This window comes from Haematobia irritans, chromosome 2, assembly GCF_050003625.1.
Source record: "Haematobia irritans isolate KBUSLIRL chromosome 2, ASM5000362v1, whole genome shotgun sequence".
Classification (NCBI taxonomy): domain Eukaryota; kingdom Metazoa; phylum Arthropoda; class Insecta; order Diptera; family Muscidae; genus Haematobia; species Haematobia irritans.
Window position 1 is genome coordinate 71,474,684 of NC_134398.1, and position 25,597 is coordinate 71,500,280.

Here is a 25,597-nt window from a genome sequence, read left to right on the forward strand (position 1 = left end):
TAACTGCTAATGGATAGTTCTGTTGCCGGCTTGGCCGTATGTTGTTTACCATTGTAGTTGTAGTTTGGCTGTGCTTTACGCTGAACTTTTTAATTGAATTAGTAATGATATTTGACACATTCGCCTCTCGTTCTGTCACTGTCGATGCACTGCAGTAGTAAACCCATAGAGTGGGGTAGAACTGAGGTGCTCTTGTCTTTGAATTGAAAATGTGAGAGCGCTCAATACGGACGGACACTCGATCAATTTCTCATATAAAATATGTTTATTCAAACATTATAGTACTCATTTCGTTAAAGGCCGGCAAACAGATCGGAAACACCGTTATTCACTACGCGCATCTTTTTCTGTTCTGTTTCTCGCTAAATTTTCCTATGGTTGCGTTGAATGTGTGATGTCGGGATTTTTGTCGTGTTTTTTAAATTTGGCAAAGATTTCTAAGAGCAGCAACTTTGTAATGAAAAGTATTGAATTTTTAGTGCATTCCGTATATGAGTGATATAAGATCCTGTTAAAGTTTACGCCAAACTACGCGCGCCGTTATAGTCGCAACATAATGCACATCTGACACCAACGGGGTTGTTAACAAACGACGAAAGTAAAACGAAGTGATAGTACAACCACCCACTCACTCACCCACCACTGTATCTGTGTTTGTGCGCAAGCCTCGTGAAGTGCGTATTCAAAACAAAATCTGAAAAAAAGAAAAATATCCATTTATATAAAACAAAAATAAATAGTGAAAATATTCCTGCAATAGTGAAAGTTTAAATAAAAGAGAATACCCAAATAGATCGGGAAGAGCAGAGATTTTTGTTTGAAAATGCAATTAACTGGCAAATGCTCAAATAGTTTTCGCAGTGAATTTAGATTAAAAAATTTTGGCTTTGATCACAATCACTTGGATGAGTTCTATCGATCACAGGTATGTTTTTTTATTTATGCGCCTTGACATTCAATTTATCACCGTCGACTTTTGTTTAAATTTTAGTACTAATTTCATGTTATAGTTTTGTTTAATAACAAAATAACTGATTCATCCCCTTTCAAATTACGAAGATATTTATTAAAAATATGTATATGTTTATCCTTTAAACATTGATGTTCACTTTGAAATAGGGTTAAATTACAAAACCTATCGATTGCACAATCTCATTCATTCATATATATGAACATTAATTTTGCATAATTTTTGTTTGAAAAATAACAAGGAAACCAAATAATGTCAACATAATGTATTCGTTTTTTTTATATTTTTGAATATTCGTTTCTACTATATTGCAGAAGAACACATTCGGTTGGGGCGAATCTTGTTGCCTCTTGAAAAAATAAGTGAGAAATGACAAAACTTGCTTGGGCCAGATTCCGAGAATTTTAATTCAACCGGAGTGAAATGCTAAGCCTAATAAAATTATATACCTGTATTAAATTTCAGATTTATTGATGTTGCAAAATTAATCTGTAAAAGCAAAATCAAACTGTAACTTGTTATTACGAATTTTGTGATAACTAGAAGGGGAATGATCCAAAGCAAAAACACAAACACATTTTATTCGTCACCACCGGGAGTTACCATGGTGCAATGGTTAGCATGGCCGGTGTGAATGCAAATGGATCAATACTAGATTCGACCAAAATACCAAAAAAATTTTCAGATGTTAATTTTCACGCTTAGTAATGCTGGTGACATTTCTGAGTGTTTCAAAGTTTCTCTAAGTGGTTTCGCCGCATTGTGGAACTCCGTTCGGATAAAAATAAGGTCCCTTGTCATTGAGGTAAACATAGAATCGGGCAGCACTTAGTGATAAGAGAGAAGCTCACCTCAGTGGTATCACAATGGATTGAATAGTCTGAGTGTGCCTGAAATATTGCTATGTCACTATACATAATCTAACCTTTCCGTAAAATAGGATACAAAGTGAAATTGGTGAAAAATTTCTATTGACTTTCAAGGCACAACTTCTAAATCAATGCAAAGGACCAAAAAACGGACTACACTAATAGAAAAAGTTTCGTTATATTAACGAAATGTGTCGTTAAAAGTGAGCCAATGAACCAAATTCATTGTATTAATGAAAATGTTTCATGATATCAATGAAAATTTTTCGTTGGCTCAATGTTAATGAAATTTTCTTTGTGTGTATGTACTTCCATCTTATGACGAGCCCATGTAAAATTCATTGAATCCATGTTTGCACTACTACCGGATCACATATTGGGGATCCAAACAATTGCTTTGGAAGTTCTGTTTTTGCTAGGTACACTGAAAAAAACATCCCCGGCTCCAAAGGTTTTGTCTTTACACTAATGATTTTACACACAAAGAAAATTTCATTAAAATTGAGCCAACGAAAACGTTTCATTGGTATAACGAAACATTTTCATTAATACTATGAACATATTCCTAATTAGTACGAAACGTTACGTTGATTAACAGAAAATTCATTATAATAACGAAAAACCTCGTTGTATTAACGAATTCGTTTCATTGGCTCACTTTTAATGACACATTTCGTTAATATAACGAAAATTTTTCTATCAGTGTAGTATTGATTCCGAGCCAAAAAATCGGAGAATTGAAGTAAGGATACATTTAAGGCCCAACTCTATTTTAAATTTGCGTTTTACTATCAAAGTTAAATTCAACTAGAAATTATACTATTTTTTTCAGAAGATAAAAACATTCTTCGACATTAAATTTAGAAATATTAATGTTTGGAGGAGGGAGCATAGACCAAGGAAGGTATAGACAACGAAAGTGAATTCACGGCGCTGTAGTTTGTCTGCACACCGTAGATGGCTCTTTTTCGTCTGCAATTGAGTGATTTTTAAATTTGGCTTTAATTTGTTTTCTTTCGTTTGTTCTTTTGATGAAACACCAAATATTGGAAAAACATGTAAAACTCTATACATCCACATCTTTTTTGTAATGCAAATTGACTGATTTGTACGGTAATTCTCGTTTTCCAAAAAGAAATTGAGTCACTTGACTGCGCAATTGAGTGGAATGACTGCGCACTGCAAATAAACAACACCATGGTGAATTATCAAGGTATGTCTCTATTTTAATTGGTCTATGGAGGGAGTCTATTTCAATTATGAGTGCTTTTGTGAGTCTAATACAAACGTTTTTAATGACATCTTTATCAATTTCATAAATTCTGCACTCGTCGCTAGACTTTTCAAAAGAATACCCTAAATACCAATATTGATTAAACAAAGAATCAATACCACCTTCATAACAATCAAATTTTATAGTTGGCAGTATATGTTAGTTGAGGTTCTTAAGCTTTTGAAAGTCTAATCCGAATTTTTGTATGAAAGATCATAGTCAATTAAACTTAATACTGTTCAAATTGAAAAAAAGCACCAAAAGCACTTTGAAAAGGCACTAAAAAGGCAATTTAGTGCTTTTTGATTTCCAAAAATTTGGTGCTAAAAGCATCAAATTGGCATCGCTGGGTTGTTGTGAAACTCTTTGTATATTGTTTCGGAAAATTGTTCGTGTATGAGTGCTTTCCTTTTGTCTTTGCGTTTGGCATGTTAATAAGGCTGCCCTAAAAATGTGATATGTTTAAATATTATTAAATTTGAATATTAAAATGTGTATTCGGGAATAAGAGAGTGATAAAGGAAAAACTGAGACGGCGGTTTTGGTTTGAAGTCAGCGTTTGATGTGTGTGGGCATGTGTTTTATTTACCTATATCGGCATCATGTTCTTCTTCTTGTGGCATAAAAAGAGACCGAGACGTCAGAGGAGTAAGTTCAAAAGTTCACGATAAGGAAATTAAAAAATTAAACAGTGACAAATACTTCAAAGGATTTTCGTAACATCTAACGAAAGGGCCCTCGAAGTATTGTAGAGGTTACAAAAAATTATTGTTTGTGAGAAAATGCTTTGAAACATATTATATGTTCACATACAAGAAACATCCGAATGTTTTGGCAATATCCAAAAATATATATGTATGCTTCCTGCAAAATATGTTGTTGGACATATGTTAGAGAAGCGATTATTTTGGGGGTGTACTGAACCTTGGTTCTGCACTGAAACAATAGGGTTGCAGGCACAAGATTTATTTTCCTTATTATAGGAATACTATTTTGCTAGCATAAAAGATGCAAAAGAAAGTGCACCAAAAAAAAAAAAATAATTGTTGTATACAATCATTAATTTTTAATTGAAATGTCTTCCAATCACAGAAATGATAGTATCAATCACCGAAAGCAATTAAAGCAATTAAATAATTAATTGATATTATTAATTTTTTTGTTGATTTTTTTGTTGAATTAATTAAAATTTTAATTGGATAGTTTTGAAAAATCAATTTAAAATTTAATTGGAAATATTCTGTGTGTCTGGTCCTTAAAATTAGGGAAATTGAGTATTTTTACATAAATGAAAAAAACTATGTTGAACCACAATTACTATTTCATATCCCTAATGGTTCTTTTTGTTTTAATTTCTTTCGTCGCACTCTTATACGAACGTAAATACTATGTTCATCGATTGTTAGCACGTTTTACTTAATCCTAACAGATTCGGAAAAAATAAGCTAAAAATATATCCATATATATTAGAACAGGTTGGTTTGTTGTGAAAAAATTATATTGCACATGTCGCTATATAAAGGGTGATTCTTTTGAGGTTAGGATTTTCATGCATTAGTATTTGACAGATCACGTGGGATTTCAGACATGGTGTCAAAGAGAAAGATGCTCAGTATGCTTTGACATTTCATCATGAATAGACTTACTAACGAGCCACAACGTCGAATTTTCAGTGAATGGGCCCTAGAAAAGTTGGCAGAAAATCCGCTTTTTTATCGACAAATTTTGTTCAGCGATGAGGCTCATTTCTGGTTGAATGGCTACGTAAATAAGCAAAATTGCCGCATTTGGAGTGAAGAGCAACCAGAAGCCGTTCAAGAACTGCCCATGCATCCCGAAAAATGCACTGTTTGGTGTGGTTTGTACGCTGGTGGAATCATTGGACCGTATTTTTTCAAAGATGCTGTTGGACGCAACGTTACGGTGAATGGCGATCGCTATCGTTCGATGCTAACAAACTTTTTGTTGCCAAAAATGGAAGAACTGAACTTGGTTGACATGTGGTTTCAACAAGATGGCGCTACATGCCACACAGCTCGCGATTCTATGGCCATTTTGAGGGAAAACTTCGGAGAACAATTCATCTCAAGAAATGGACCGGTAAGTTGGCCACCAAGATCATGCGATTTGACGCCTTTAGACTATTTTTTGTGGGGCTACGTCAAGTCTAAAGTCTACAGAAATAAGCCAGCAACTATTCCAGCATTGGAAGACAACATTTCCGAAGAAATTCGGGCTATTCCGGCCGAAATGCTCGAAAAAGTTGCCCAAAATTGGACTTTCCGAATGGACCACCTAAGACGCAGCCGCGGTCAACATTTAAATGAAATTATCTTCAAAAAGTAAATGTCATTGACCAATCTAACGTTTCAAATAAAGAACCGATGAGATTTTGCAAATTTTATGCGTTTTTTTTAAAAAAAAAGTTATCAAGCTCTTAACAAATCACCCTTTACAATTATAGGTAGACTTTCGATATGCCTCTTATAACTAATTACACAAAAAATGAATTCATCAAAATATAATTGTTTTTACATTTATCCTCACAAAAGTAGACTACGTTTGATACACGCAGAGAAGAAACATGATTGTCACAATCATATTCGAAGAGCAAAATAATATGAAAGGAGCTATTTTTGCGGCGACCATGTAACATTTTAACCTGCAACCATGTTGGCTCAGTGAAAATGGTTCTAAGAAAAATATAATTGTCCTCATCTAAAATGTTATTATATTGATAAAAAGAATTTTGTTTGAATGAAAAGACAATGGTCACAATTTAAAATGTTATGGTATTCATTAAAAATGTTTTTCTCCTAGTTAAAAGAACATGGACCCAACCTTTATGAAAAAACTTTTTTCATCGTCGAAAAAAGGACGCCAATTGAGAAAAGAAAACACAAAACTAATTTTTTTTATTTATTATAAACTAATTCATTGTTTATTTGTATTTATAATGCCGTTCAAGCAAACATCATATATTTTTACACACTCTATTTTATTTCAATTTCAACAATAAGTAATTATTCCATATTTACATCGTGCTCATCAAATGTACCATATAGCAAAATGCAGAACAAAAAACAGGTACATTTTTTCAATTACACTTTCCTTTTTTTGTGGTCACATAAAACCACGTGCCACTTAAATAAATTAACACAAAACACAAAAAATCCGTATTCTTCGTCCATTCCAAGAAACAATCAACACACGACTGACGCGCAAAATGAAAATCGTGTGTACCTGGTCAAGGTTTTTATAAAATTCTTTTCGCTGTAAAAAAGTTAAAAAAAATTAAATGGTCACGAAAAAAATGTAAATGGTCTTTATGGCCATGTAATGGTTCTAGGCATGTCTATACTCAACCTATAAAAATACTTTTTTCCCTGTAAAAAAGTAAAAAAATGGAATGGTCAGGAACATGATTTTCCCGACCATTTAATGGTTTCAAATTCTATCATTTAAATGATAAAACATGTTTGCGGTATTTGAGAACCATTCAAATGCTTATTGCCACCATACATTTTTCTCCGCTCGAAAACTATTTTTACAAAGACAAAATACATGGTTTTCGCGGCAATTACATGCTCTAGATAAACATTAAATGGATGCGGCAACCATGTCCAAACATGGTTTTTCTGTGCGTGTACGAACGAAAAAGGAGAACCCCACATTTATGGTTTTCCTGTGCTGAATGGACTATGTCCGTCCGTCTGTTTAATTGGTTGGTTCGTAGGATAACGCACGAAGAAGCAACGAACCCTATGTTCACCCGTATACATTGCCGATAGCAATGTATGATAAAACTTCTTGACTTTGTTTTCAAAATTGTCCATATGGGGTCTAGGTTAGATAAAAAGGCAGATTAAATACTTATATAAGCCACTTTAGTTTTTTATTAGTTTATATAAAGAAGTCCATAAATAAGCCTGAACCGATATGAACTAAATTTCGCATACTATTTCAATCGGATCGGATGAAATTTGCTACTCTAAGAGTCTGCGGAAGTCAAATCTGGGGATCGCTTCATATGGAGGCTATATACACACAAAGACTCAATCACGAAATTAGTTGAACCAATTTGTGTTTTTACTTTGAATAAAAATAACTGAAAATGTATACTTGATGAGACTTATGTATTTTCATCTGCTGAATTCGAAAAAATTGTTTAAAAAAATTTTTTTGGAACTGTTTTTGATATATCCCGTTATTTTTAGCTTTGCGCTCTGTTTTCACTAAACAAATTATATCTCGAGTTAGAAATGTTCCATTGTTGGTACTTAAATGAAAGGTATTAAGATTACGAATAATCGTGTATAATTGGATCTGTAATAAGTTAAGTGGTTCAATATCGATTCGAAAAAGTCAAATTTTCCAAATAATCGTATTTTACTATAGACCTTTTCCGCCAGAAAAGTATAAACCATTGAAAAAACGTCGGGTTTCTCTTCATGGTCGTATAGACGATACTCTAACGTAAGTAATAAGACCAACTAGAAGAAAAACGACTGAAAAATTACAAAGTTATAAGCAATTGAATGATGCCAAATCATGGAAATATGAGCCACTCACCCACACAAAAATGCATTTCTCTGTGGCCTAGAGGCAGTTTTTGTGGGTGCACTGTTACAAAAATATGTTTTTCATATGTTCCGATATAAACAAAATGTGTTTCGGGCACAATTTTTAAAAACAATATATTTAAGTGCAAACATGTAATGTTCCTAAACTAACACTAAATGTTTGGGACACATATGTTAATATGTTAGAATATATTATGTTTGGGGCATGAATGTTTTATAAAAATAATGTGTGTGAATGTAAACATATAATTTTACAAATTTCGAGTAAACATATATATGTTGTGATATTTTATTCAGAGAGCGACAGGGAGAGAGAGTATAGAGAAAGAAATACAGATGGAAACCGGGAGGGTTGACGAAAGATATCAACATAACACAGCGACAGAATGAAAAGGGAGCAATTTCTGTGAAACCGCTTGTATGTTGTTTCGGAAAACTGTTTTATGGTAAGGCCAAAAATTTGATATGCTTAAGTCTAAATATTATTTAATTTATTATTTATTATAAAGAGAATAGACATTCGGAACCAAGAGAATAGACATTTGAAAAAAAAACAGCAAGTGTTTTCGTCTTGAGAGCAGCATTTTATGTATGTGTGGACATGTGTTTTGTTTATCATTTTGGCATTGTGGGCAAAATTTTTTTCTTGGTCGTTAAAAGAAATCGGAACGTATGCTAACCACTGTTCCATGTGGCCAACAAATGTATGTTTCTGTTAAATAATGTTATGTTTGCATGGGCTCGTGGGCGATGCAAGCTATGCTAACAGGTTGGCTGATAAGTCCCCGGTCTGACGCATAGATGGCGTCGCTAGCATTAAATGCATATTATTTGTATATAGTACCAACCTTCAAATGATTCGCGTCAAAGTTTGACGTCTGTAAGTCAATTAGTTTGTGAGATAGATCGTCTTTTGTGAAGCAATTTCGTGTTTTGATAAAATACTGTTTTCTGAAGGGAAAAAATACGGTGGAAGCAAAAACTTGGATTGATAATGAGTTTCCGGACACTGCCTCAGGGAAATCAACAATAATTGATTGGTATGCAAAATTCAAGCGTGGTGAAATGAGCACGGAGGACGGTGAACGCAGTTAACGCCCGAAAGAGATGGTTACCGACGAAAACATCAAAAAAATCCACAAAATGATTTTGAATGACCGTAAAATGAAGTTGATCGAGATAGCAGAGGCCTTAAAGATATCAAGGGAACGTGCTGGTCATGTCATTCATCAATATTTGGATATGCGGAAGCTCTGTGCAAAATGGGTGCCGCTCGAGCTCACATTTGACCAAAAACAACAACGTGTTGATGATTCTGAGCGGTGTTTGCAGCTGTTAACTCGTAATACACCCGAGTTTTTCCGTCGATATGTGACAATGGATGAAACATGGTTCCATCACTACACTCCTGAGTCCAATCGATAGTCGGATGAGTGGACAGCGACCGGTGAACCGTCTCCGAAGCGTTGAAAGTCTCAAAAGTCCGCTGGCAAAGTAATGGCCTCTGTTTTTTGGGATGCGCATGGAATAATTTTTATCGATTATCTTGAGAAGGGAAAAACCATCAACAGTGACTATTATATGGCGTTATTGGAGCGTTTGAAGGTCGAAATCGCGGCAAAACGGCCCCATATGACGAAGAAAAAAGTGTTGTTCCACCAAGACAACGCACCGTGCCACAAGTCATTGAGAACGATGGCAAAAATTCATGAATTGGTCTTCGAATTGCTTCCCCACCCACCGTATTCTCCAGATCTGGCCCCAGCGGCTTTTTCTTGTTCTCAGACCTCAAAAGGATGCTCGCAGGGAAAAAATTTGGCTGCAATGAAGAGGTGATCGCCGAAACTGAGGCCTATTTATTTTGAGGTAAAACCGAAGAAGTACTACCAAAATGGTATCAAAAAATTGAAAGGTCGTTATAATCGTTGTATCGTGCCCGAAACACATTTTGTTTATATCGGAACATATGAAAAATATATTTTTCTAACAGTGTACGACCATGGAGAGAAAAAAATGTTAATAATACATTTCTAACTCGAGATATAATTTGTGTAGTGAAAAGAGCGAAAAACTAAAAATAACGGAATATCTCAAAATCTGTCCCATAAAAATATTTTTAAAAACATACATAAGAAAAGTTGCCTCTCATCAAGTGTACATGAATTTTTTTGTAAACTGGTGTTATTAATAATAAATTAAAAAAATCCATCATGTTGTTTGAACTGACTTAGTCTTCCGAAGATGATTAAAAAGTTAATTGTATCAATTAATTTTTTTAATTAAAAATTAAACAAATTTAACCATTGTCTTAATTAACTTAATATTTCTATCTTGATTAAAAAGTTAATTCTATCAATTAATTTGTTAATTGAAAAATTCAATCAACTTTTTATTGGAAAAGTTTTGTTATATTTGTTTTCTGTTTATAATTGTGGTCCGATATGGATCAATTTTTTCATGATTGCTAAGGATCATATACTAACATCACGTATCAAAGTTAACCAGATTGGATGAAATTACTCCTCCAAGATGCCCGCCCTGGAAGTCAAATTCCATACCTAAACTGGGGATCGGCTTATATGACTATGAACTAGGGTTTCCATATGGATAATTTTCAAAAGAGAACTTTCGCTTTTAAACAAGAGAACATTTTAACTAAAAAAGAGTTTACAATAAAAAATTCTTTATTAAATAATGAATAATTTTATTGATGTCAAAATTAAAATAATAATAGTTTCTAATGATAGAAACAACGAAATAAATATATAATAAAACAATAAAAAACAAAAGAATCACATTTTCTTAAAAAATAAACAAAATAAATTCCAAAATACGCTGTCAAAAATATAACACACATGTTTCTAGGATCTCGTCCACAATTGACGACGACAACGTATTGGCGTATTTACGTCGTACGTTCAATTACATCTATTTCTAATTTTACGTCGAATCGTCGTAATTGTGTTCCGGCCTTTAATTTGTCAACAGATTTAACCCAGTAAACAATTAGTGGCGAACAATTGTGACGAATTCCTACTAAATAAATAAAATTCCATCAATCTAAGATTTTTATTTTTTTAAATAGAGTACATAAAGAGCACTGTTGGACATAAAAATACGGCATCAAAAAAAGAGAGTGAACAAAAATATACGAACACAAAAAGAGAACATGTTCTCTTTAAAAGAGATGTAATGGACAGCCTACTATGAACCGATATGGACCATTTTTTGCATGGCTGCTGGAGGCCGTATACTAACATCGGATTGGATGAAATTTTCTCTTACTAGAAACTCCGGAAGTCATATATATGGGGGCTTTACCTAAAAGAGGTACGATATGGCACATCATACTCGTACATACATCAATAACAGTTACTTATTCCAAGTCTATGGCTTGTTTCGTCCGGAAATTAGCGCGATTTCAACAGACGGATGGACAGACATCCCTAGATAGACTCTTAATTGCACCACGACCCAGAATATCTATACATTAAGGGGTTTGATACCAATATTTCGATGTGTTACAAAGGGAATAACAAAGTTAGTAAATGTTCTCTCCAACATAGGATGGGAGGGGAAAATTAATATTCTACGTACACTCAAAAAAAAGTTTACTTGGATGCAAAGATTTTGATCTTCCTTTAAGGATTTTGGTATTGATTCCGAGCCAAAGATGCGGCTTCTTTAAAATAAAGACATTTTTTAGGGACCTCCCTGGCTTTAAATCTAGGATCGATAAAATTAAAATTGGTTACAGATCTCCTTCATCGAATTTTTATTCTCTGTTTGCGATATATTAATAAAGGTATTCATGTACAAACAAATTCCAGTTTCAAAATCCAAATTATGCCAAGTACTTCAAAGTACAAACTGTTTTCTTAATGCTAAAAAAAAAAACTTTAAACCAAAGATGCAAATCCTTAAAATAAGTCTTAGCCTATATTTGAAGCATTTTTATCTTAAATTAAAAAATTCAATATGTCAGTTGAGTTAAAGACGATTTCCTTAAATTAAAAATGTTTTTCTTTATTTTAAAGAACATTTGCCTTACTTCAAAGATCTACAACTTCAACAGAGGGACGCAAAATTTCAAGATTTGTATCCTAAATTTAATGAAAAAAAATTTTTGAAGCAAGGATTATAAACTTTCTTTTAATGAAAATGTCATTATTTTAAAGAATTTTGTCCTTAACATTGCGTAAATTTCGAGTCCTAAAATTTAAGTTGCATAAACTTCCATATTAGGTCAATATTTTTTTCAGTGTAATACTGAAAAATACAGGAAACATTAATATTTTTTAACTTCTAGTGAAGTTCGGATCAATGTACCAGTTTGTTGTTTGTTTTGTAATCCATGAAACATCTTCAATTAAATGATCTTGAGAGACATAAACATCGCTTAAAATGCCCCACGACATTTATAAAAATTAAATTCAGTTAAATTATTTATATTTAGATGAAATATAATTTATTTTAATATACGGTGAATCTTGACGGGACCAGAAAATCACTTCATTATACAGAAATTATATCAGAGTACAAGAAAATGGGAAGGAAGAAGCAGTGCCTTCGAAATGTATTCATTATTGGGAGAGCTTCACTGTAATTTATTTTCAATTCATTGGAAGGACTTGAACTTATATAGTCCAAGCATTTTTCACTGGTTTATTATGATTCACTGCTGCTTCATTTATTTCTTAGTGATGTTTTTCTTCTATTGCTTCATTATTGAATGTGTGTCAGCTGTCAATTATTTTCTACAAAAAAGGGGGCGTATCACATAAGTGGAAGAGCACCTTCTTTGTGTTACATAAATAAGTGTTCCATTTCCAATTTTTGCTAAAATCTTTATACAAACTATCTTGACAAAATACCTATTATTGTCGGCAAAGATCTTTTTGCCAAAAGATCACGTTTTTTGTGGACATTTCACATTGGTTTCTTTCACTTACTTCTTTCTGTTTTATATTTTGCAATGTCAAGAGCATCGACTTTCTTCAGACACAAAATATCTATAGTTACTCATAGCTTGTTCTAGTTGTTGTACCGTGTGTACTCTACATTTTCCGCATTGGGTTGTAGGCATTAATTTTCGTTTCGCCATTATTGAAGAGACATTGTGTTTATCTTTAGAAAAAAAAAAAACAAAACAAATATTCGGACTTCATCTAAACTATTAGTGTGTCGATCATGGAATCAATAACAAAGCCTACATAAGATATTTTTCTTTTTATATTTTATTTTTCGTATAATATGACTTGAATTGATTGATTAATTGACTTTCTATAACTGTACATTTATCATCGTAGCACACATGACCAATCTATAATATGACATGCGATTGCCATATAATTGCAAGGGCACACACTAAAGATCACTTCCATAACCTGAGCTCCAAAATAGAGGAGCGTGGTGGAAATAGGATTGGTGATGTATCAGTAGACACAAGCTGAAAGAGATAGTAGATTGAAACAATGTTTGCGTCGTGGACTGAATAGATGAACCAGGACATTTGTGGCCACAGCATTCGCACGCCCAATAATTGTAAGGTTCTTGATATTACGTTTGCTAATCTGTTCCTCTTTTGGAAACCCGCTGAATTGATCTTGAAGTTATTGGGTTTAACACTTGGGAAAGGATGAGGAGATGATATAAAATGCACGAGTCCAAAGTGATTGAGATGAAGCCATAAGCGTAGGAAGGCCTCTGGGGAGGGGGCTTAGACCCCCCGAAAAAATTTAGCCCCCCCAGAATTTGAAAACCTATTTACGATTTTACATTTTTATAAAAATTAAACAAGTATATACAACCGCACAAATTTCCGCTAAAGACTTTCATGCACAATCGAATTACTTGGGTTGTGGTAGCAGTTGCCGATGGCAATGTTTGATTTATGAAATAGAGCTGTGATTGAACTTATGGTTTAGCTGAATAACTAACAGCCTGTTTTTGTATGTCGAACGAATTCAATCGATCGACTGAAATGCATAGAAACAGCTGTTTTTATACCCTTCACCACTACTGTGGTACAGGGTATAATAAGTTTGTGCATTTGTATGTAACGCCAAGAAATAGTGGTCATAGACCCATCCTTTAGTATACCGATCGGCTTAGAATTAAATTCTGAGTCGATTTAGCGATGTCCGTCTGTCTGTCTGTCCGTCTGTCTGTCTGTTGATGTATTTTTGTGTGCAAAGTACAGCTCGCAGTTTTAGTCCGATTGTCCTAAAATTTGGTATAGGGTCCTGTTTCGGCTCAAAGACGATCCCTATTGATTTTGGAAAAAATCGGTTCAGATTTAGATATAGCTGCCATATATATTTTTCACCGATCTGGTCATAATTGGCGTGTGTATCAACCGATCTTCCTTAAATTCCGTACATCCGAATATTTTATGGGTCTCGAAAAACTTGCAAAATATCAGCCAAATCGGTTCAGATTTAGATATATCTCCCATATATAGCTTTCGCCCGACGTACACTCATTTGCCCACAGAGGACAATTTTTAACTCCGATTTAGTTGAAATTTTGCATAGGGAATAAAATTAGCATTGTAACTATGCGTGCCAAATTTGGTTGAAATCGGTTCAGATTTGGATATATCTCCCATATATAGCTTTCGCCCGATTTACACTCATATGACCACAGAGGCCAATTTTTAACTCCGATTTAGTTGAAATTTTGCACAGAGAGTAGAATTAGCATTGTTGCTATGCGTGCCAAATTTGGTTGTTTTTATGATTTCGACAAAAATGGTCAAAATACCAACATTTTCCTTGTAAAATCGCCACTGCTTAGTTCAAAAGTTGTAAAAATGACTCTAAGTTTCCTAAACTTCTAATACATACACGCAAAAATTCTTTCCTCCCAAACGAAATTTTAGACAAACAAAGTTCGTTTCTCATTTGCTTTTCGCTGTAAGGAAGTGTATTTGGAAGAAAAGTATATACTTTCTGTGATAAACGTTTATTCTTTTCCAGGATGTAAAAACAATTTCATAAAGACTAGCTCAAAAAAAAACATTATTTTCTTGCTAATTGCATTGTCCCTCACATCTTTCTCACATCCACGAGGATTTTTAGTTCTTAACACCTTTTCCTGTAATACCAACAATGTAGAAGAAATTATACGATTTTATAATTTTTTAAAATTTTTTTTACCTTTCGCCTGGACGGAGAATCGAACCGCGGACCATGCACATTGTAAGCCAACACACTAACCACTGAGCTATGTACCTGTTGTGGTCATCAATAGATAAATATCCATATAAGTTATATTTATATAGCATAGCTTGCGGCGCCCACGAACCGAATAAACAAAGTTTATTTAACAGAAACAAACATTTAGTTTGGCACCGTGGAGCAGTGGTAGCTACGTCCGACTCTCATGCCAAGGGTCGTGGGTTCGATCCCTGCTTCGGCCAAAGTTTTTTTTTTGCTTTTGTTTTTTTTTACATATATTCCAGATATATTCGGAAGATTCCGAAAAAATGTTCAACATTACATTGTACTATATTAAATTTTGAACTGTAAAATGAGTCTTATTAAAGACCTAAAGTCAGAAAAGAACAGTGTTTGATATAAACGAAATGGACTGTGTTGTTATTTCAAAAATAACTTTTTTTATTGAAAAAATAAAAATTTCGTAACAAACGAATTTTTTTGGTGATAAAAGTTTAAAATTTTCGAAGCAATTCAAAAAACTCTAACAAAAGAAAAACGTTTTCGGTACACGTTTTCCAAACGTTTTTTTTCTTTGCGTGTATATATCGAGCGATAAATCATAAATAAACTTTTGCGAAGTTTCCTTAAAATTGCTTCAGATTTAAATGTTTCACATATTTTTTTACTAATATTGTGTTCCACCCTAGTGCATTAGCCGACTTAAATTTTGAGTCTATAGATTTGTAGAAGTCTATCAAATTCTGTCCAGATCGAGTGATATTTAAATGTATGTATTTGGGACAAACCTTTATATATAGCCCCCAACACATTTGACGGATGTGATATGGTATCGAAAATTTAGATCTACAAAGTGGTGCAGGGTATAATATAGTCGGCCCCGCCCGACTTTAGATTTTCCTTACTTGTTGGTTATAAATTCAGCTGTTTGTTTCCATTTTAGTCGATCCACAGAGCTCATTCGACATACAGAAACAGGCTGTAAAGCTCCTTTATTATATTGTTTAGTCTGGTTTAGTCATCCTAATTAAAAAATAGTAATTGGTATTAAAACTATTCTTTCATAAATTAAGAAGTGAAAATGTTCTTTTTGGGTCCGGAAGTGGTGCAAAATTGGCGGAGAAGCGATGAATGTAATAGGAACTCGTCATAGAACGAATGTCCACCGTTTCAACAGCCGTTGCAATAAATTTGCATCACTTCTTACGGTGTGATCCGAATTCAGAGTTTTGAATGTGAATTAAAAAATTGTGTGATATTTTCCCAAATAAATAATTTTTATTTATTCGTTTTTTATTTGATTTTTGGTCGACCTTTTGTTAGAATTATATAAATATTTATAAAGACCTCGAGCTTCAAGAAACATTAATTTATAATAATTTTTATATTTTTTTATGATTTTTAATGCATTCTAACGCTTGTTTGAATATTTTCAAAAATTATCGATTTTTCTATAATGGATTTAACATGTTTGTGGCAAAATTTGAATAATTTTTACCATTTTATTTATTCTTACTATTTTTTTAAACTATTTGAAAAAAGAAAACAAAAATTACGCATTAAAATATGAAAAAACTGAAGTAAAAAACTTCCTGTGTAGTTAATATGATTAACTTCTTTGTGAGGACATTTTTTGAAGGGCTTTTAAAGTTGTGCCTTTAAAACAAATCTCAATTTTTTGCTGGGAAAAGTGTGGAACTACTTTTAGTTGCTTTATTATATATTATTTTTATGTCTATTTTTGTATTCTTTTTTATGAAATAAAACAATAATTGAACCTATTAGTTCAGTCTATAAATTTTTAGCTAGGGGGGGCTATAGCCCCCCCTAGGAAAATTGTCTAGCTACGCTAATGGTTCATCCAACACCGTAAACACCGTATCCACCAGCGCGCTCACGCACACTCACGCCGTTGTCGTCAGCGTGACTCACGCGTGAGTCGCGAGGTTTCTCCTGAGTCACAACATTGTTCGTGAGTCACGACATTTAAGAGATTTTCGTGCCTGAGTGTGCGTGAATAAGATTTCTCTGTCGTGAGTTTGCGTGAGCAAAATATTACTCACGTCCACACCTCTACTAGAAAGTGCAGCCTCCTAAATTCTTGCTTATAGTGAATTGATAGATTTGTGATTCAGAATTATTACCTGGTGAGGTGTTGTGAATACAAGAAACGGACACAGAGAAAAATATCGCGAAAATATTTGCAATTAAAAAGTTAATTGAAGTTGAAATTTTTTCAATTAATAAATTAATTGGTACAATTAACTTTTTAATCAAGATAGAAACATTAAGTTAATTAAGTCAATGATTGAAAATTTTTAAATTTTTAATTAAAAAGTTAATTGATACAATTAACTTTTAATCAAATTCGGAAGACTAAGTCAGTTTATGATGATGATCAAGGCCGTAGCCAGGATTTTAATTCGGGGGGGTTCAACTTAAAAAAAAATATTCATATAATCTCATGTGTAGAAAATTTTAATTATGCATAGGTATGTATACAATATTTTTATAATATTAAATTGAACCGACGGGCTTTTTGGGCAGCAAATAAATCAATGACTTCTTCAGTCGGCACATTTATTCGGCGATGAACCGACATTAATGCCAATCCTTTGAGTCTACTCTCGCTAGTCGAATTTCTAAGATACGTCTTTAATCTCTTCCATGGCTGAATAAGGAGGTTGAATCACGATAACAAAAACAACAAATTTCAATATGTTGTTTACAATTTTAAGAAGCATAGACCAAGAAAATATAGAGACATACCTTGATAATTCACCATGGTTTTGTTTATTTGCAGTGCGCAGTCATTCCACTCAATTGCGCAGTCAAGTGACTCAATTTCTTTTTGGAAAACGAGAATAACCGTATAAATTAGTAAATTTGCATTACAAAAAAGGTGTAGATGAATAGTATTTTATAAACTTTCATAATATTTGGTGTTTCAACGAGAGAACAAAGGAAAGAAAACAAATTAAAGCCAAATTAAAGAATCACTCAATTGCAGACGAAAAAGAGCCATCTACGGTGTGCCGACAAACTACAGCGCTGTGAATTCACTTGAGATGTCTATACCTTCCTTGGTCTATGTAAGAAGTCAAAATCAGCTGATAAAAGAATCGTATGGCATTGGTAAAAGTGGCAATTATTTATTCTTTCAATTGTCCTGAAAAAATAATTCAAATCCAGAGAAAAATAAAGGTTCAAATTTAATTGCGTCACCTATGAGTTATTGTGAAGTGGATAATTCATTCGAGGAACGCCGATATGAGACCAAAGTTAATAATGGAAGTCAGTCAAATGGATATTCACCATCTATTAACAAAAACAGTTTATGATGCAGTTTAAAAACTGATGTGCGTGGTATTTTGGGTCTGGAATATGTTATCAAGATACTCAAGTCATCTTTGAACAATTCTCCAGATATGAATGCGCGAGTTTGTTTGAGATGCATTTGCTATGCAGTGTCATTTGGAGAGCTGCAATCACCATAAACATATGATTTTGACATCTTAAAATTTGGTCGAAATAAAAAAATTGTAATCATATGGCCCCATGATTTAACCTTCTTGTTCAGCCATGAATCTCTTCATTGTTGAAAATGAACGTTCGGATGAGCACGTAGTAACTGCAGGGATGGAAAATGCAGTACTATAGTACTTTTTTCAAAAGTTTTTCACCCCGGTCAGTAACGTAGTACCCCCGCGAATGATTTAGTACCTTTTGTGTAGACATTTCCCTGCCAACATTTTTTGAATTTGGGGGCGCTTCTGAGAATCCCCAGTACGTTGAAAACAATCATATACGATATCAAAAACTCGTCGGAAAAGCGCCGTCACTATTGAGAAGTTGTACCACGCCAAGTTACTACAAAAAGGTTTCGCATGAGTGCAATTATTAGGTGCCTTTATAGATCAATTTAGAACGACGCCAATAAGAGACCCTCCAAACAATCAGAAAAAGCACATTTTAAGATAGTGGTAAAAGAATCATTGTGGTCGAGTAAAACACGTTTGTTTAGATATTTAATAATTTTATTAATTATTTACAAATTCTTAAAAATATAACATTTATACCACTATCACATCACATTTAACATAATTTTTTGCATTAATGATGAGGTAGAGTTACAAGTAGCGAGTTACATGTTGCAGCGTCTATCAGCCAGTGTTTTTATTCGATGGAGGCAGCGTGTCTGTAAAATATTTGAAAAACAATCACTTTATTCCATTTGGAAAATCAAAAATTGTTCACCAATATACTTTTCACAATTTTAAGCGTAAAATCTATGTTTTCAGAAGTTTATTTTCGTTTTTATTTAAATAAAATATAACAAGCTGGTTGCGCTTGGCGTTTCACAAAAAATAAAATGGCTTTTGTAAAAGTAGTGATGGCAAAATAGATGTATGAAGTACATTTTGTACTTTATGATATGCTGCCCCCATCACAGTAGGATGGTTGTAGTGACATTTACGAGTCTGTGGTAGCGATGAAGATGAAATGGAACTTTGAAATGCTGGCAGGGTTTGGAGTCGATATCAGATTTATGGTACAATAGCTTTGACAAAATATTTTAATATTTTGAGAAAGTCTTTATCAACCTTATTTGCTAATAGTCTTTTACAAATATGGCAAAACAGACATGTTCATGTGGGAAGAAAATCTCGATTTTGTAGAAGACATAGTCAAAAACAGGATTTTATTGAACTTCAAGAATGTTTTAGTCGAAAAAAGAATGCGATTCTATATTATCGATTTTATATTTCGGTAGAAAATGTTGTCAACATTTTATTTCTATATAGAATTTTTGCAAAATTTTATTTTTATATAAAATTTTGTCAAAATTTTATTTTTATATAATTTTTTTTTGCAAAATTATTTCGGCATAAGCCGGCTATCATACAAAACCTTTTTTCGGAGGGTTCAAGTGTGGTTCATTGTTGGGTTTAATGAACTGCCTGAATTTATTCTGATAATTGGTTGATAGTTTTGCTGCAAATAGAGGATGCTGATAAGGAATGTGGTAATTCCGAAACCATCCAACCATCTTGCAGTCTATAGGTCTTTGCCCAAATAAATTTGACAAACATTCTTTTCCTCTGTTGGTTAAACTACACTTGTAGTTTAGTCAATGTATGGTTTTAAGCTGCAACAAAAAAACAACAATGCTTAAAGATCAAAACCAACAATAACAAAACAAAACGAATGGAAAATTTTATTTCTATAGAAAATTTTTGCAAAATTTTATTTATATAGAAAATTTTGTCAAAATTTTATTTATATAGAAAATTTTGTCAAAATTTTATTTATATAGAAAATTTTGTCAAAATTTTATTTTCTTTAAAAAATGAGTCTCTTGACAATAATATTCAAGTGAAATTTTTGTTGAAATTTAGTAACAAGTACCTTTCCGATCAAAAAATACCTTTTTTGTACTTTCTTAAAAATTGTATTTTCCATCCCTGAGTAACTGGCAAAGTGACCAAAATTTTTAAAATATGCACGTTTGGAAATATCTCTTTATTGCTTCCATCGCTAAATTAGGCAGGTTCTTTTCGCAGGTTTTGCTCCATTTCATTTACACACGTGTGTTTGGCTGTTTCGTTGTTGTTCTATGGCCAAACAAAGCGAGTCATGTTCACAAAAAGAACAACAAACACACATAAAAAGCAGAAATACATTTTCCAAACATGAAATTTGTGGTGCGAGAACAAAAACAATTTGTTTTTGTTCTCGCACCCGTCGTTTGACGGGCTTTTCAACTAGTATTCTATGATTTGTGCAAGTTTTATAGGTAAGCATTTTTCAAAATAAAACCTCCAGCTTTTCTTCAACATCTTCGATAAGATTTTTCTATGCAGCTAAAAATATATATTTATTTATATAAAAATATTCATTCATTTCGGGGGGGGTTTGATCCCCCTCATCCCCCCCCCCCCCTGAATACGGCCTTGATGATGATGAACATTTTTTTTTTTAATTTTTAATTAATTTTTTTTTCAAACAATCAATTGTTAATCCAAATAAAAATTCTAAGCCAATTCAGAATGTAATTGAAAATAGTTACCTTTTTTAATTAATAAATTAATTGAGTTTTTGCAATCAACATCAATTAAATTTGGCAATGAAATCAATTAATTTTTTAACCAAGAATTTTTTCTATGCCCAATTAAAACTGTGATTGATACTATCATTTTCGTGATTGAAGACATTTCAATTAAAAAATTAATTGGAACAATTAATTTCGTGATAGAATCAGAAAAAAATTTTTTTTGTGTGGAGAGACAGGCAATGTGTGCTTGTTTTGAAATTTGAAATACACTTAGTCCAACGCTTTTCTAGCAATTCTATCCCTTGATTAAGATAGTTTTCCTCAATGTCCTCAAAGTAGTGGTTTACAACTGTAGTTGCAACTGTAGTTCATTTGAGGTAAAACGCTTTCCAGCAAGGATTTTTTTTAGATTTGGGAACAAGTAAAAGTCACTGGGAGCTAAATCAGGAGAATAAGGTGGGTGGTCAAGCAGGCCAAGACGTTTTTCTCGAATTTGTATATTTAATTGATCCAAAAGATTGCAATAGTACTCTGAATTTATTGTTTTACCCTTTTGCAGATAGTCAATCAATAAAATACCTTTGAAGTCACAAAAAACCGTTGCCATAACCATACCAGCCGTTTGTTGTTGTCTTTGACTTCTTTGGGGCACTTCCTCCAGCTTCAGTTCATTGTTTGAATTGTTCTTTTGTCTCTGGAGTATAGTGGTGGATCCATGTCTCATCAACAGTTATGAAACACGCTTAAAATCCATTTTATTTCGATTAAAACGATCCAAACAAGCTTTAGAAATGTTCATTCTTATGCGTTTTTGATCGACTGTTAACAAATGCGGCACCCATCGTGCAGAAAGCATTTTCCTCTGTACACGCAGAGAAGGAATATGCTCACCTCAACCATATTTCAAGAGCAAAATGTTATTTTTGGATGGTGACCATGTGACATGTTTATGGCAAAAATGTTATTTTCTCGCCAAAAATAATATGCTTGCCGAAATCAGACACATAATCTCCGAGAAAATAACATGGTTGCGACAAACATGTTACATGGTCACCATTCAAAAATAACATTTTGCTCTTGAAACATGGTTGAGGTGATCATATTCCTTCTCTGGGTGTAGTTCTTCATGCAAAATTAAACGGACTCGATCATTTGAGATGCCCATGATATTAGCAATTTCACGCACTTTTATTCATCGATCATTTAATACCATATCATGCACCTTGGCTACAATTTCTGTTGTTGTTGTTGCTGTTTTTGGACGTCCACTACGTGGTTCATCTTCAATGCATGTAAGACCACGTTTAAATTCAGCAACCCAATTTTTTACTGTTGTATATGAAGGAGCACTTTCACCTAACACATTTACCATATCATTATGAATTTATTGTCCCGATAAACCTGTTTTATGTAAACATTTAATGGCAGCACGCATTTCTAATTTTTCCATTGTAAAAAAATTGCGGATGCGTCTTTTTTGAAAACCTGTTTTATATGAAGGAGTTGCCAGATCGAAACAAAATCTAACATGTGTTCATAACAGAGGTGGAAGTTTCCAAAACACTTAACTTTTTTCTGTTTATACCACGCTTTTTGTGCTAGGCTAAGAAGTTTCCGAACTGCCCTCGTATTAGTGCAAATGCAAAAAGTGAAGACATTTTTTCTTCTCTCTCGATATATGTATTTACATGAATATTAAAAGAACTAATGGTATGAAATGCTTAATATTACCCAATTTTTCGCCATTTTGATAATATTGATTACATATCGCACACCTCGATATGTTTATTCCAACAATTTCAACTCATATCTAAACCTGAATTAATCACCACAAACGGTACTTTTGGCTCATACAGGCAAAAGTGACAAACAAATAAATTTTAGGGGCCAAATATTACATGCAAGGTTAAAAAATTCACAGTGAAACTTTGGCCTCTGATGTCAAACTGAATAATTGCATCCATTTCCCATAAAATAAACAAAAAACTGATTTTAATGAATTTTTGTTCGTTCCTTGTTGATTGCCTGGCCATCTTTAGAATTAGAAATCGAAATTAAAAAACATTTCATCATTATCAATGACATTTGTTCGTTTTTATACTAAATTGTGGTATAAAAGGAAATTAATGAAGTTAAGAATAAATTAACTGATGTAACCAGCAAAGTTCATATTGTACTATGACCTGAATTCAGATCAGTAAACAGGTTTGTTGTTAAATATTGCGATATGGAATAATGTAGTCGCCATTGCCTTCCCATTTTGTGTTTTCCCGTTGTTTGTGTCATTCTTTTATTAGTTTTTGGCAGCTGTTCCTCTTCGGTCTGCAGTTGTGAATGTCACATTAGAATTTTTATGTTAAATTAGAACGAAATATCGACGTCACAAAGTGTTTGTTTCGGATTCTATTATTGACACCTAAAAACCTGCAATTCATTGTTGTTCATTTCAATAAAATGGAAGAATTCAGTTTTTAATTTGAATAAGGATAGCCATAAATTGAAAGATAGTGAAATTCTGCATCCTATTTCAATTAGCCTTCTTGAGAATGTTATAAGAGCCATTCCGAGCTTTTTCCTATGGGTTAGTAATTTGTTTTAAATTTTTGTCAAGTTCAAATTTAACTATTCAGAACTAAATAATACATTTTTTTAAAAACGAAAGAAATTAATGTTCTGGAGGGGATTTGACAAACCACTTAGTCTTCTGTAGTACAAATTATTTAGAACCATTTATTAGATTTTATTTTTATCATTTTATAAAATTTTTCCTTTTCTCCGGACAGAGAATCGAACCGCGTACCATCAGGTTTCTAACCAAATACACTATCCACTGGGTCTCTTAGCTCTTATACTCATCAACAACTAAATGTGACTTTGTTTATTATTTTCTTGCTTGGCTGCATGTATTCATTAACACATACAGTCAAGGATGTCTATTTATAGAACAGGGCACACCCTCAAAAAATCGCTTCTCTAACATATGTTCCAAACATATTTTGGAGGAAGCATTGGATATTACGGAAACATTATTATGCTTGTTTTACGTGAACATAATATATGTTTGGAAGCATTCGGAGCCCAAAAATACTATATGCTGAGGACCATACAGTTTGTAAGCCAACACACTATCCACTGGGCTACGTAGCTGTTGTGGTCATCAATAGACGATTATCGCATAGCATAGTCTGCAGCGCCCACGAGCCGATGCAAACAAAATATTATTTAACAGAAACATACATTTGTTTGCCACGTGGAGCAATGGTTAGCATGTCCGCCTTGCATGCAATGGGTCGTGGGTTCAATGCTTGCTCCGACCGAACACAAATTTTTTTTACATTTATTTTTACATATATTCCAAAAAGTCGGAAAAGATGTTCGACATTACATATTATTAAATATTATTTTTACAATGAAACTTCGAAATGTGGGTTATTAAAGATTTACAGTCAGAAAAGAACAGCGCTTGATATTAACGAAATGGACTGAGGTTTTGGATAAAATACTATTTATACCCTAAACCACATAGTGGTCAGGGTATAAGTTTGATCGGCTAAAAAATGTGCCTACCAGAAATATTGATTTTAGACCCCATAAAATATATACCGATCGACTCAGAATCTAGTTGAGTCAATCTAGCGCTTGGTGTCCGTCCGTCTGTCCATGTATTTGTTGTTCACAGGATTCCGGTCGCAATTATTAACCGATTTTGATGAAATTTGGTACAGAGAGTTTTTAGGCACAAGGACGAACGCTATTGAATTTGGAAGAAATCGGATATAGCTCCCATATATATGTATCGCCCGATTTCGACAAATGGGATCACGTTGCGCGTTTTTTCAAACGGATCGTCACCAAATTTGGCAAAAGGTTATCTTTTCCATCGCCCTTCAAGTCTGCAAAATTTCATCCAAATCGGTTCAGATTTAGCTATAGCTCCCATACATATGTACCGCCCGATTTTTCTAAATTTGGCCATAAAACCCTTATTTATCAACCGATCTTACCCAAATTTGGCTAAATGTAGTCTTCTATAGCACTAACTATATGTGCCAAAAATCATCGAAATCGGTTCAGATTTAGATATAGCTCCCATATATATGTATAGCCCGATTTTCCCAATTTTGGCCATAGAACCCTTATTTATTAACCGATCTTACTAAAAGTTGGCTAGATCCAGTCATCTATAGCACTAACTATATGTGCAAAATGTCATCGAAATCGGTTCAGATGTAGATGTAGCTCCCATATGTGTATCACCCGATTTTGAAAAATTCGCCCTTATAAACTTATGTTTGACCATACAGGCCTCATTTCTTAACCGATCTTACTCAAATCTTGCACAAGGTAGCCTTTTGTGGTATTAATCAAACCCGCAAAATATTATGCAAATTGGTTCAGATTTAGATATAGCTTCCATATATATGCATCGCTCGATTTTCCCAAATTTGGCCATAGTACTCTTATTTATTAACCAATGTTACTCAAATTTCAAATTTTGATGCACTAGCCGATCGTACTTATACATACTTGTAGCTCTTACATAAGAATATTGCTCGATTCTTACAAATTTGTATTTATTACCCACACTAATTTAACGATTTTCTCTTCTTTAATAATGGGCTCAATTTTAGTGGCATACTAACTCCGTAGGCGCAATATCAACACA

At 33.2% G+C, this 25,597-nt stretch overlaps 1 protein-coding gene across 1 annotated transcript in view; it reads left to right on the plus strand.

The window, feature by feature from the left end:
• Positions 1-265: 265 nt before the first annotated feature.
• LOC142225485 (protein rolling stone-like) overlaps positions 266-25,597 on the plus strand; it is a 60,899-nt gene continuing 35,567 nt past the window's right edge. Inside the window, exon 1 of the mRNA XM_075295257.1 lies at positions 266-925. Within this exon, the coding sequence (XP_075151372.1) occupies positions 824-925 (102 nt within the window). The 5' untranslated portion in view covers positions 266-823. The remainder of the gene's footprint in view (positions 926-25,597) is intronic.